The sequence below is a fragment of the Crocodylus porosus genome, unplaced genomic scaffold (genome assembly GCF_001723895.1).
Source record: "Crocodylus porosus isolate Cpor-Errol unplaced genomic scaffold, CroPor_comp1, whole genome shotgun sequence".
NCBI classification, from domain to species: Eukaryota; Metazoa; Chordata; order Crocodylia; family Crocodylidae; genus Crocodylus; species Crocodylus porosus.
In genome coordinates, this window is record NW_017728943.1 from 111,235,819 (window position 1) to 111,250,054 (window position 14,236).

The 14,236-nt window shown below is 43.8% G+C and overlaps 1 protein-coding gene across 1 annotated transcript in view; it reads left to right on the forward strand.

Annotated features, from left to right (window-relative positions):
* Positions 1-13,800, forward strand: part of PARK2 (parkin RBR E3 ubiquitin protein ligase) — a 1,395,896-nt gene extending 1,382,096 nt beyond the window's left edge. The window contains exons 11-12 of the mRNA XM_019549987.1: positions 3,436-3,553; positions 12,504-13,800. Coding sequence (XP_019405532.1) covers positions 3,436-3,553; positions 12,504-12,613 — 228 coding nt within the window. The 3' untranslated portion in view covers positions 12,614-13,800. The remainder of the gene's footprint in view (positions 1-3,435; positions 3,554-12,503) is intronic.
* Positions 13,801-14,236: the final 436 nt, after the last annotated feature.

Sequence of the window (14,236 nt, forward strand, 5' to 3'; positions counted from 1 at the left end):
ACACACACACACACACACACACACACACACACACACACACACACACACACACACACACACACACACACGGATAAATCTCTACAGTTGGTTCCTGCCTCCTCCTTTCTCGTCGGACTGGTTTACTTCCACTCAATTCCCATGTAGTGTCCTTTAGTGGAGAGGTGATTCTTGCATCATGACCTGAAATAATTAGTTTAAGATTTTCCCCTGTCTCCTTTGGGAGGTTATTCCAGAGTCTTACACAAGCTCTACCTCAGTGATTCTCAATCAGGGTGCCACAAGATCCTTTGAAAGGTGCCATGGCACTGGCACTGCTATTGCAGCCCTGCACACCCCTATTTACAGGAGGTATATGCAGGGCCAAACCAAGATAAGTATAGTGCAGGCTGGAATGCCCTCCTCCTGCCACAGCCCTTCTGGTTCCCACTCTTCAGGCTCTTCATAGAAACAGAGATGTGAAGGGTGAAAACACCTGGCAGCAGCATGACTTTCTGAAGGGACAGCCAGTTGAGAACTATATACTAAATGCTCGTCCCATAACTGGCATCAGCCTGACTTTTTTTTTTTTTCTTGTATGGGGAAAAGGAAATAGCTTGCCATATCCTGCCCCCAGTCCCCACATTCTAGGTTTAAATCTGATCTGAAATGGGTTCCCTGTAAAGTTAACATGCACCAAGTAAGATGCCCAGTGGTTCTCAACCAAGGTGCTGCTAAATCCAAAAAAATTATTGAGGGTTCCTTGAGCCTAAAAAGGTTGAAAACCATTGCTCTACTTCTCTGCAGCTGTGTCCTCTTAGTCACAGTATGTAACACAATTATAGATGCCACAGTAGGGTCTGGAGGATGGTCTTTGAGAGAGTCCCATTCTACCAGATTAAGTGAATTGTAGATCATTGCTAGGCCTATGAGGCATATTCTTTAGTAATTAAACAATTAGTGCAGGTCATGTAGGACTTGTGTTACTAGTTTAATATACTGTCTTGAGCTTGTCTGATTTAGAAGATTGGGTGCTATATGAAGCAACAGTTGGAGCACCTTTGAACTTAGCCATGTCAAGAGAGACCAAATAACTCTAAAGCAGCCTAGAGGTGACAGACATGGCCTGTCATAGCCAGGTTATCACTAGAGATATATAGATATGCTTGTGTCTTCCCAGCTTAAGTTGGAAGGAAGCGGTGGGGGGACAAGCAGCAGGGGCCAGGTTTGGATTTTTTTTCCCCATCAAAATGCACCATCAATGCCAAAATTTCACTAGTCATGTGATTTCAGCACAAGAAGTGATAGGTAACTCAATGTGTGTGCCCATGACATTTCCACAAGTTCCTCTCTGACTGTCATAATCAAAGAAGTTCCTAATAATTATGATGGACAGTGCTGTGGCCTTTAAGACCTTTATTTTCCTGAGCCAAGAGGACTTGCATTGTCAATATAAGGCCTAGTTATGCAGGTCTTTCCTAATGGCTTTCCTAATTACATTAGAAGATGGAACCCATATGCGCGACTCAAAAAGTTCATCACAATAGTACGCTGGGTAGAGTGTGCTCCTAGCCCCTTAAAACAGCACCCCTTAAGGCATCCATTCTACCTGATGCCTCAAGGGAAATTACATTTTCTAGGCCAAATCTTTAGCTGAAATATATCAGTATAACTGTTCATTTAAATGGAGCCATGCTGATTTTACACCAACTTCGGGTCTTTCCAAAAATGCTTTGTTTCAGAGGAGACCCCTTTTCATATAAACATCCCTCAGTACAAGAACATGGAAGTGAAGTCCGTTTATGTGCCATGTAGACAGTGAGCTCACAGTACATGCAGAGCTTCCAGCAAGAGATCTGCTGATGTCATGCCAGTGATCTCTGAGAACTCATTGTACACATGACACATAGTCAAAGCGGATGTGACCGCATCTCTGCACCCCATCTGTATCCACCCGCAAAGGAGTAACTTTACCCTAGGTAGAGTGTGTTACGTCTGCACGTCATACATTGGCTCTGCTTTTACTATGTATTAAAGGCAATTTAGTATAAAGACCAATCATCTACTAGCCCCCTTAGTTGTGTTCTCCCTCTTTCTGTCAATCTCCTCTGTGTGTGTGTGTGCGCGCGCACACAGAGCATTTGCACTAGTGTCAAGGAGCTGTAGAGTTTAATACCATTTCAAAATGGAGTTTCTGATGTGTATTGTTACCACTGAATTTGCTTTGGAATCTAATAAAAAGGGCATCCATTTGTTGGCAACAGATGTTCCTGAACAAGGAGGAAGAAGGAAAATACAATAACTTTACACTATTCTTGTTTATGATTTAATCTTTTCTGGCTCAACTTCATAACATAAAAACTGAAACTGAAAGATTATGGTTTTTGATAAACACATCAAATGCAAGTAAGTTGATTACGGAGAAAAAATAACTAATGAATTGTAAGAATTGTAATGGCACTTTCTTTTATTAGGCTATTTCACAGTATTAAGTAATATATTTTGTGGATTATATTGTTTTCAGTGGGTGTGTCTACACATGCAATTAACATGTATGAATAAACTCCAGAGCTTATTGCCCGAGAGTTTTTTGCTCCCAGGCGTGCTGTTTGAATGTGACGCTGATGGGAAATGAATGACAGCTAATGGGAAAGTAACTGCCTACAACTACTTGAAACTTGTAAACACAAAGGATGAGATTTATTCAGAGTGATATGCTTAGTTTAAGTAGTTCATTTGCTTAGACATTTGAGAAGCGATAGTTTGACCATATACAGAGGATCAAGGTTGGTATCTAACTGAATTGTTTCCAACTTCTATCCATATATTTTTCAAACTGCTCTCAGAGTTACTCAAGGACATTAATTCTTGCAGTGTCATCCTAGGTAAGAGGTAGGGTGTGTGTAGATTATGTAATTTTATGCTCCTCATAAATAGGACAAATACACAAGTCACTTCTAACACACATTCTCCATGATGTCTCTTGCTATTAGCAGTATACTGGTTGGGGACTATTTTCTGGCTTCATAATTCACCAGTTTTTACTTCTCCAGTATTTTTTTGCCTCTATTTCTTATTAGGCTAGCTTCTGTAGGCAACCAAAACTTACATTTGTTGAACCAAAGTCTCTAAAATAAAAGATGCCTTATTTTGCAAAGTCCAGAAAAACAGTTTTCTTCTTGGGAACTGAGTTTCTTCCACTCTGAGACTGTACTGTGCATCACAGAACAGTGCTGCATTGTCTTGGTTTTTGTTTTTCAACCCAAATGGGTTAACTTACAGAGCATTGGAGTCAGGATTTTACCAGTTTGTAATGCAAATTCAGTTCAATCAAATTTCAGCCTCCTGTGTCTGTGTCACTTTAGTAAATAGCTACACTTATTACTTTACACCCAAAAAAGCACCTGAAGCTGTAGTGGAACCTAGCTGTATGTTACTAATAGTTGATCCTCTTTCCAGGGTTATGTGGTCGATGAGCACGCAGCCATGCGAGCACGGTGGGAAGAAGCATCCAGAGAAACAATCCAAAAAACAACAAAACCATGTCCTCGTTGCCAGGTACCAGTGGAAAAAAATGGTAGGTTTATTAGAAAGTAACCAACACTCACAGGAAGCATCTAGGGTACAATTACACTAGTAGGTACATACCCATTCTGTACTGGCCAAGAAAGGGAGAGAAACAGTCCAGTCTCCTCTTTGTACTATTTCTGAATCATTAATAGCAACACATACTATGAAAGGATCACAGAGTGCTTTAAGCTCACTCCTTTTTTCTAGACAAGGAGCTTTTATACACATGCTCTGGGAGGTGGGGGAGGCACTCTGAGAGGCACTCTAATTAAGGCCCCAGAACATGGTTTGTATCATTGTCCCTGCACTGTAAAATGGCAGTGGGGGCTTTTTAAAGCTTGTCAAACAAGCTTTAGTTAAAGGGCCCCTGCTGCCATTTTTCAGCACAGGGACACTGATACATGTGATGCTGGAGTCTACGGGAGCGCAGTAATTACCATACTTCAGCAGACTCAATTAATCAAGTCTGCTCCGATGTGCTGTAATTACAGCATGTCAGAGCAGTCTTGCTGTATGTGTATAGGCGCCCACAGAGTCTTTGACTTGCCCAAGATAAAACAGTGAGTGAGCAAAACTAGCATGAGGTGCTGACAACCATGACGGGGTTGGGGGAGAATAGCAGCACTTTACTGGAAGAGAAATTGCATCAGCTTGACCCGGCTCCCCAGTATCTGCATAGCTCACACGTTTCAGTGGGGTTTTTAGGCACTTGTATCTAATAGCTGTATTGAATTAGCTGTAACACCCACACACACTTGGGTGGTGTATGGTAAAGCATGTGGTTTTGGTTGTTGTGTATCTTATTTTTAGGTGTCTGTGTTTTTACATGGGCAAGATGGCCCCTGTTGTTCTGGCCCTGTGCTCCATATATGGAAAACTGGGGCCTGTATCTGGGCAAAACATGTAAAATCCTCTCTCCTCATTGGTCAGAGGAAGCAGAAAATTCTCCAGGCAGGTTGAATGGCAGAGAGGCTGGAGCATGGCACTCCCTAATTGGACAAGGCATGAGTGATGTCATACCAGCTATATAAAAACAACTCAGCTGAAGTTTTTCTCTTTCTCCTGGGGCTGCTAAGAGCTGCACAGCTGAATGGGGAGCAGGAAAAACTTCCCCCATGGGGGGCTCCCCCCCCGCCCCTTCACTGGAGAGGCGAGTGAAGCCTAAGTGAAGGGAAAGCCTCAGGTACAGACAGAGAAAGTCTCTCTCAGAGTTTGAGGCCCCTATTTCCTCCCTTCCCTTCCCCCCCCCCCGCCTTTTTTGAGTGGGATATTAATAGCATGGGGGTATTAATCCCTGGAGCAAAATGATCAGTAATGGGGCCTGGCAGTTACTGGCCACATGGGCCTGGCCCCCTCTGTTTTGTAACTGTATTGTCTCAGGACAGTGGTGTAGCAGAGACTAGATGTCCAGGCTGCAGCCATAGGTCTGGGCTCTGTTTGCTGTTTGACAGCTCTTGTGTTTCAGCCTAGCTGTGGGGCTTAACCTCAGCCATAAATTTGGCTGGCAGATTTAGACCAGGGTGAGACCTGGCACTACTTGTTGTTTATCCAGGCTTCAGTGCAGTACATATAATCCTGGCCGGCTTTTGCTGGCTAGTTCAGGCCCAGTGAAATAGGCCTGGGCCTCCTTTTATCCGTTTTGTAGTTTGTCCCAACGAAACGGTGTGGTTGGGTGCTAGTTGTAGTTCAGGCCCAAGCCAAGATAGGCTTGACCTTTCCTTTGAGTCGTTTTGTAGTTTTCTGCCCAGCAAGGCTGGGATTAGGACTAGGAATTTTGGGGTGTGGTATGCTGATGAAAGCTGCAGTTAACCCCTCAAATCCCCCATGTGGAGGTGGAGGTTGGGGCTTTACCACGTCTCCAGGAGCAATAGAGCCTTGCAACATAGAAGGGCCCATGATCTCAAGCAGCTCCCCAAGGCACAGTGAACCCAAGGAGCAGCTCAAGTCTCTCTGGTGTGTGACCTCCTCTCCAGCCCATTGCTGAAGGGCTGGTACAGGGGTGCAGGCCCCCGGAAGTGCCCCTGTTGGGGAGTCCCAAGTCCCAGACTGCCTGCGTATGAGTGAAGCCTCCCCCAAGAAGGTGCCACCTATAGACTTTGCTTTGTAATTAATAGTGTTTTTAAAATATATTTAGTGTTTCTTTTGTTTTTATTTTTTGCAATAAATTTCAGTTTTTGCATTTACACTGCTTGCAAGGAGGGGGTTTTGTTTATACAGGATGTCCCAGCAAACTTATTGTTCCCAGATTTCTAGGTGGAGGCTCAAGCCACCCTTATAATTTATGAGGTACCCCAAAATGTGAACCTGGCCCTTTTTGCTGCCAACTGGTGCCCGGCATAAGGGTTACACAGCTCTTAGATAAAAGTGCCAAAGAGCCCTGCTGAAGCGTGGGAGCTGTACAGATGCTAGGCAAGCCGGGTCAAACTGACATGATTCCTCTTCTGGGCAGGCACTGGGGCACACTGGGCTGAAAGTAAAGCACTGTTTTTTGAGGGGAGGAGGGGTTTCCATGTCTAAGTATGCCATGAGTCCTAATTACCAGCTTCAAGTGCATTGCTTCTCTTCACAAATGCGCAATCGGTAGCTGTGGTTTGTGCAAAGTAAGAGACGGTCTGGACATGTATTATGGTATTCACAAGACTAGGATAAAACACAGCACACTGTGACTTCTCTCAGAGTTACTGTTCCCATGTATTTCACGCTACCATCAGGTATTTAACATTACCTAAGTAAATGACATCATCTGAATGTGAATTATTAGGGCTGTCACTAATTCATATTATACCAGCTCTTCCCAAAAGGTTGTGCCAATGAATACGACACATTTTCTGCTCCAAGAAGCTAATATTTCTGATAGGAAAAGGAGCAGAGAGATTATGAGAGAGGAAACTGGAAGAAATCCTGAACAAAGTGCATTTAAACAGAAGTGTACCTAGTAGGGTTAGTAACCTGGGCCACTACAGGCTCTAACTAGTGTCCAAACCCAAGTGGTGAAGGCAGGTGAGGGTCTAGGGTCCTGGAAGCTGCAGGCTTCACCTACATGAACAGGGGACAGGAGCCAGCAAGGGGTACTGGGGCCTGTAGGGTCCTGGCACCTACTGGGGAAGATGTCCCCCAGTAAACGAGTTAAGCCTCTCACCTGCTTCCCTGCAGGTTTCACCAAATGGCATTTTGAGCAATGATGTAAGCCCTTAATTTAGCAGCAGGAGAAGCGGGTATCTCCCTGCCTTCAGTCCCTGGTTCTTTCTTCCCCTCCACAAGTCAGAGCCTGTAGCTGCCAAAGTAGCAGTACAGCTGAGTCCAATCTGCCCCCACCCCTTCCTCCATTCTGTTGCCCCACTTTAGTCAGTACCTGGGGCTCATGTTCCTCTTCTTGCCATCCCCCTAGTTACACTACTGCCTTTAAAGGTTGGTTTTGAAGAATGCAAAGAGAGAGCAGGGGGGCAAAGGCATGTGAAAGACATCTAAGAACAAAAAACAGCTGGAAGGAAAGTATAAATTTATGGGTAGCCAGGTGGAATATGGCTTTGGGGGGCATAGAGCAGGGCAGGGGGAGGAAGAGAGTGGGGAATTATGTGAAAATGAAATGACTGAGAGCTTTGAAGAAGGGATTGGAAAATAGAGGCTTGAGCAGGAGTAGAAGTAGACAGAAGTAGACCTTTGTGTGCCCGGTCAGGCAGAGTGGCTACAAAGTCACTGACCATATTGGCTAGGGACAGAAACCACACAAACCAAACCAGTTTAAGTGAAGACATTGGTTTAAAATTGGGAGCAGTGCTAAGAACTTGTCTTCCCCTCATCACTGTCTGCATCCATCTGTCAGTGAGATCTACAGACAGTGGCCTTCTCTATTTGATCCATAATATAAATTCTATTACACCCACAAACGAGTGTGGCTGCTGCTTATACAAATCACTTGTTCCGAGATGAGAATGGACTCCACTGTATCTTTGCCAGTGCATGTGTACAAAGAAAAACTTAACATAAAATGGAAAGAAACAGAACAACCCCTCCCTTGCTTGTAGCCTGACCCATATCAAGCAATGTGTCAAAATGCAAAATCTTCAAGCAATAGTAGCAGAATGTGAGTACTTCAATGTACTGGAAATGAGGCACAAAGTGTTGAAGACTCTGTGCTTGCTTTCTCTGAAAATGGGAGCCATATATTCCAACTTTTATGCTGATATTTGCTGGCTGCTTGCAACATGCTCTTCCTAGTGGAATATTATCCAGATTTATTTGACAAGCCCCTCTTACTCCAAACACAAAAACTGATTAATGCATCTTTTAAAAGTATATTGCATTTAGCACTTATATCATATCATGTATTATTTTAAGAAATATTTGCATTGAAAATGAAGTGAGATCTCAGGGGTATTCTACATTTTATTTTTACTCCTGTGTCAGTTATATTATTGCTAGAAAATGTAGGCTTTTATCATGATGCAAAATCTGAACTTCCTGTACATCTGAACCAGATGAATCTGGCTTAGTTTTATGACAGAGTCACAAAACGCTTAGATGCAGGAGTAGAGGTGGATGTCATTTTCTTGGACTTTAGCAAGGCCTTTGATACAATATCTCATCCTATTCTCATAAATAAATAAAGAGGCTGTGACATAGATGTTTACATAGTCCAGTGGGTGGCAAATTGGCTTAGCGGTCGCACCCAGAGAGTAGTAATAGACGAGTCAGTATCGACCTGGAAGAATGTGGGTAGTGGGATCCTGCAGGGTTCAGTCCTTGGACCTGTACTCTTCAATATCTTCATCAGTGACTTGGATGTGGGTCTGAAGTGTACTCTGTCCAAGTTTGCGGATGATATTAAATTGTGGGGTGAAGTGCACACTCCGAGAGGGTAGGGAACAATTGAAGGCAGACCTGGACAGGTTAGAAAAATGGGCAGTACACATTAGGATGCAGTACAACAAGGACATAGCAGACTCCAAGAAGAACATGAGTCTTCAGTGTGATGAAATCATCAGCAAAGCTAACCACGCTTTATCATGCATCAGCAGATGCATGACAAATAGATCCAAGGAGGTGGTACTTCCCCTCTATGCGGCATTGGTCAAACTGCAGTTGGAGTACTGCATCCAGTTTTGGATGCCGTATTTCAAGAAGGATGTTGATAGACTCAAGAGGGTCCAGAGGAGAGCCACTCATATGGTTAGGGGCTTACAAGACAAGCTCTACGAGGAGAGACTGAGGGACCTGGACCTCTTCAGCCTCTGCAAGAGAAGGCTAAGAGGTGATCTTGTGGCTGCCTACAAATTCATTGTGGCGGGGGCAGCAAGGGATTGGAGATTCTCTGTTCACTAGGGTGCCTCTTGGGGCAACAAGGAACAATTGTCATGAACTGACAGAGATTAGATTTAGGTTAGCTGTCAGGAAGAACTACTTCTTGGTGAGGGTGGCCGGAATCTGAAACGGGCTTCCAAGGGAGGTGGTGCTCTCCCCTACCTTGGGGGTCTTTAAGAGAAGGCTGGATAGCCATCTGGCTGGGGTCATCTGACCCCAGCACTCTTTCCTGCCTAGGCAGGAGGTCAGACTCTACGATCTATTGAGGTCCCTTCTGACCCTAACATCTATGAATCTATGTTGTGAACAAGAAACATCCATACTACCATGTAAAACTGTCTGTTTCCTTACTGGCTAGTAAAAGTCAGTGCATACTGCTAACAGAAATTATTTGTGCTTCCAAGAAGTGAAATTATCTACCCTCCCATAAATTTAGCTCTGTCTGACACTCTAAAAATAATAGGAAAATAAAAATGACAAGTCACCAATAAAGGCACCAATCCTACCCTTGTAGGATAAGGTCTTTCACAAAATGCAGTTGTGACAACTTCCTTTTAAAAGAACAGAGGTGGTGTCACTTCCCACTTCTTACATAGGTATACTGTAGTTAGAGTACACTCTGAGGAAGCAGGGGACTTGAACTCTAGGTGGTCCTCAGTCTGAGAAGGTTTAATGTCCCACATATAGACAAGTAACCTGACTACTTCAGGCCATGGGCTACCTTGAGCTGGGCCCCTGTCCAACCTTCCTGTTGAAGTTGTGCTATTGTGCAGCCAAGCATGCAAGATTTTTGGGACCAGAGAGATAGAGAGCATCAGCAGTCATGTGACTCTACAGCCCAATGGTTAAGGCACTTTTCTGGGTGGAGTCTGGCCATTTGATCCCTGCCCCCAGAACCGTTGCTGTATTTTGTTTAAAGACTGATGAATGAGAAATATAGGAACAGTAGTTGGACAACACAGCTATGTCTGAAACTTAAGCTAAACATTTTGGCTTCTGTGCCTTTAAATTAAAGCAAAATTAGGCGAGCAGTTGATTGCACCTCTTAAGCAAAGGTACAATTTGACAAGTGGGCCTGGGCTTCAGTAGGACAAAACCAAGCCTTCCCCCAGCCTTCCACCTCCATAAGAAAATCAGGCATGTCTTTAACTCCCGTGGTTGGTTCTTGTCTGTCTTATCTCTTCAAGACTCTGGAGCACAAAGTTGCTGGTACCCAAATCTGAGTGGCTTTTATAGAAACAGGGCTGTCAGCGGAACGTAGCTTCTAGCAAAATGCATACAAAACTTGGAATGCCCTGTCACAATAACTACTTGGAGTTTAACCTATTTACAATTGCCATGTAAGAGACAGCAAAATATATGGGCAGGACTTTTACTCTCAGTATTTGCTTATAATGTAGAATTTTATTGTTGCTTGAGTTATATGAGAGAAGTCATTGCAGGGCAATGTAGTTACCATTTGACGTACACCTCTGTAATGACCTTTAACTATGCTTAGTGTCATATACATTAAAATAAACATCTGGTCAAAACTATGAGCAGCAAGACTGAGCTGATGAAAGTACAGGGAAATGCAAAACACTTAAAGCACAGGAAACTCAGATGTGATCAAGTGAAAGCACCAGCTGTAAAGAAGGCAAATTCCACTTAAACTGTGGGTGTCATTTTGAAAAAGTCAGCACTCCATCATTAAAATCTGCCTGTTTCAATTTAATCTGTTTGCAAATGTCATAGTTGCTAAATCCAGACTCCAGTAAAGCAAGGAATCCTGACTTCCTCTTAGTCATGTCTAGTTGTAGACCGTCTCTGAAGAATAGATTTTACTTGACATTCAAAAAGCCTGAGCCTGAATTGACTCAATCCTTATAGGTTAGTTTAGCCTAGCTAGGCTGAACCAGTTTGTAACTGGACAGACATTTTCTCTGGACTGAGGAAATTCAGCGACATGCCTCCAGTGGCTCAGGCTAGAAGCTGGGGGGTGGGGAGGCTAGAGCAGCCCTCCCTTCCCTGTACAATACTGAACTGAGGGGGGCATGGCCAGGCCCTGGCAGGTCCTCTGAGTAAGGAAGTCTGCCTGCACAGTCCCAGGCTTTTCCACACTGGTTGCTCAAGGGAAGGGAGTGTTGCCAGACTCCACCCCCTGCTAGCACTCTGAGGCAAGGGGGGTGTGCAGTGCATGCATCTGTTAATGATACAGAGGTTTTCGTTCTCCCTCTCCCTGCTTCTTTATACTGTCCGCAGCAAACTGACAGGTGAGCAAGCTAGCAGGGGGCTGATAACAGTGATTATCACCTTATCAGTAAAACAATAGGCTCTCTCCATTACTTCAAACTCTTCTTAAACAGCTTACCAGCTGACCTGTTGATTAGTTCCAAACAGCCCTAAGGGATCACTGTTCTGTCTGGCTGTCCCAGTGAAATTGGAGAGAGACATAAAGACACCTCTCTGCATTAGCTAGCATACCCCACATGCCTAGGGCCCATGGGGCTTGGTCTGTGCTGTGGGAGATGGGAGGGAGGGAGAGGGGGAAGGGGAGATTCCTGCTTAAGCAACAAGCAGCGACATCTTGCACTTGCGACATCTCCCTACATCTTGCAGATTCTGGTTAAGGATCAGACAGAGCTGCAATCCCTACTCCTCCAACCTGTGGGGTAATCCCTGCTTACAGAAAATAGCTAGCTATATCCAATAAAGGAATGTACGAACAGATATGTTATTCCACATCCTTTGCACTGCCTTGTACTTTATAGATGAGCTTAATAGTCATTCTCCAACTCTGGTCTCCCCAACCTTTAGATTAAAGGCACCCCTCGTTAGACTCAGAGAACCTTGGAAAGTGCCCGTTCTTAGTTTCCACTCATTCTTGACTATGGAAAAATAATACAGCAATTTTGGTTTTCCAAAGAATTCAGAAAGACCACAGCAGGTTAGAACATTTTTTACATGAAAAATTCCTATTTGAAATCTCTAAGTTTATCCTGTGAATCATATTTTCATGCCAAGGTCACATCCCCCCACATGCAGGGGAGTGCATTTGCAGTGGTACAAAAAGTAGCACTTTTGTGCCACTACTTTTTGTCTCTGCCCACGCCCCTGCAAGCACACTACAACACTTCCAGCAAACTGCCTCTTCTCCACTTCTCTTGGCTTCCAGCCTGCTGGAAAAACCAGGACAGAGCTAGAGGAGGGGAGACTCTCTGACAGGCAGTCAAAGCATCTCCCTAGAGGACCCAGCCTCCAGTTGCACCAGCATGCACTCCTGGAGCATGCACCATGCATTTGAGGGGTTTTTTTGGTTTTCTTGCCATGATTTTTTTCTTTAATACCAGGAGTTCCCAGCATCAAATTTTGGCACCCTCCTGCATATTTGCAGCATGGCACACAGTTGCACATGCTCTGCATGCAGTTTGCAGCACCTCACACAGCACATGCATGTTTATCTGGACATGCCCCAGGAGTGCTAACATTAAGTGGCATCCTGTGGCACCCCAGAAAGGGTCTCAAGCCACCCAGGTTGCTGCAGCATCCTGGCTGAGAGTCACTGGTCTAACTCTTTGAAAATTAATTTCCAGTCACCATAGGTTAATGGGCTTATTCACGTTCTCATTACATTGTTTGCCTAACACCACCAATATTCTGGTTCCTTTTTTCTGTAGGTGGATGCATGCACATGAAATGTCCTCGACCTCAATGCAGATTTGAGTGGTGCTGGAACTGTGGATTGGAGTGGAACAGGAACTGCATGGGAGATCACTGGTTTGATTAATAGTTCAGTAGCACTAAGGACGACCCAATGGGTAGCATGGCAGAACCTAGATGCACAGCAGATACTTTTTCATCTAGGCTGAATTCTGAACTCATTACTCAGGCCAAATTCCTATTGGGTTTGGGATCAAGGAGTCCAGAATCCTGGCACATTCTGTTTGTTTCTTTTCATAGCAAATCAGACCAAAGATCTCATTCAGGTAATGTTAAGATTTTTAAATCTACAAGCTTTTTGTATTAAAAAAAATTTAGAAAGTCAGACTTACTGGTTTTGGCACAGGGAGGAGTGAACTGCACTTCCCTGCATGTCTGTATGCTCTTGAGATGAACGGCGGGCAGTATTGCTACCAGGAACTTTGCTTGACCTGTCTGTTCTTTCAGTTATGGTCAGACCTTTGTAAATCTCAGCAGCAAAAGCAACTTGGGGGGAGGTGTTCACTGAATTAGCCATTGCCAGTGCTGCTCTGACCACTGCCTTTTCTCAGTCAACACAGCCCACATATTGAGAGAGTCTTTTTACAGCTCCCTGAGTGAAAGGGAGTTTGAAACTTTGCAAGTTTCTCTCCTAACAGATTTTCAGCTGCAGCTATGACTTTTACCAAGAGTCATGGTAGTAAGATTTGGCTTATACGGGCATGAACAGAATGTTTATTTGCAGCATATCATAAGTTAATTAAGCGTATATATTCACTATAGACTCAGGTCATTGTAGCCCTCACAAGATTAGTTAAAGATGCAGTTTCTGCCGTAACGCAGTGTTCTTGTGATGGTGGCTGTTAATCAAACTAAGAGTGTTATCTGAGCTAAATTGTGTTCCTTTTGCTTTGCTTCTGGCAGTATTTTTGACCCGGTGTGGGAGAGGCTTATTATTGGGACTTATTATTGTTGGTTTAATTCTGTAGAGGTTTTTCTGGGCTTTGGGTGTGATTTTGAAATGCAGTTTACAGCGTAACCAATCAGGGCATCAGCACTCATTTTGGTGAGGGCATGTTAAGAGGTGACCCAAAGGATTTGCAGCACCTCAGCATCTGAATGAGCCTACTGTCTCACCACCTTCAAATTGTTTTCTTTTTAAAATGTTAGAGGGAAGTAATCCTTGCCACATGTTACTGAAGGAGCTGTACTGTGCTGTCTTGGAAAAAAATTGAACTCATTTGACTGACAAGAGATGAATAAAATATTGAAACCTAATGAACCTTTGTGTTCCTTCTTGTCATTTTTTTGCCCTTGAGTATAATATGAGTGAGTTAAAGTACTTTGGCCTGCATCCTAACTGAGAGTCTGGCCCTTTTTTATTAGAAAATATTATTAAAGAAAATAAATTTTAAGTCCGGATTTCGCGTATCATGTCTGAATCAAGAGTATTTTATGGCTGGTTTATATGCTCTTGAAAAACAGAGTTTTCAGTGCTATCAGTCAATCTCAGTGCTTGAGAAAGGCAGCAGGGGAGATCCCACTGTGTCAGCTCGTTGAAGAAATGTATCCGTGCATTCCATTATCTTTGTAAAGCTGGCAAGTCAGTCAGCAACACAGAAGTCCTTGACTTCAGAAAAGCCGACTTTGACAAGCTCAAGAGGCTAGTCAGTTCAAGAAGAGTGGTTGCTTCTCAAGGAAGCGATCCTCA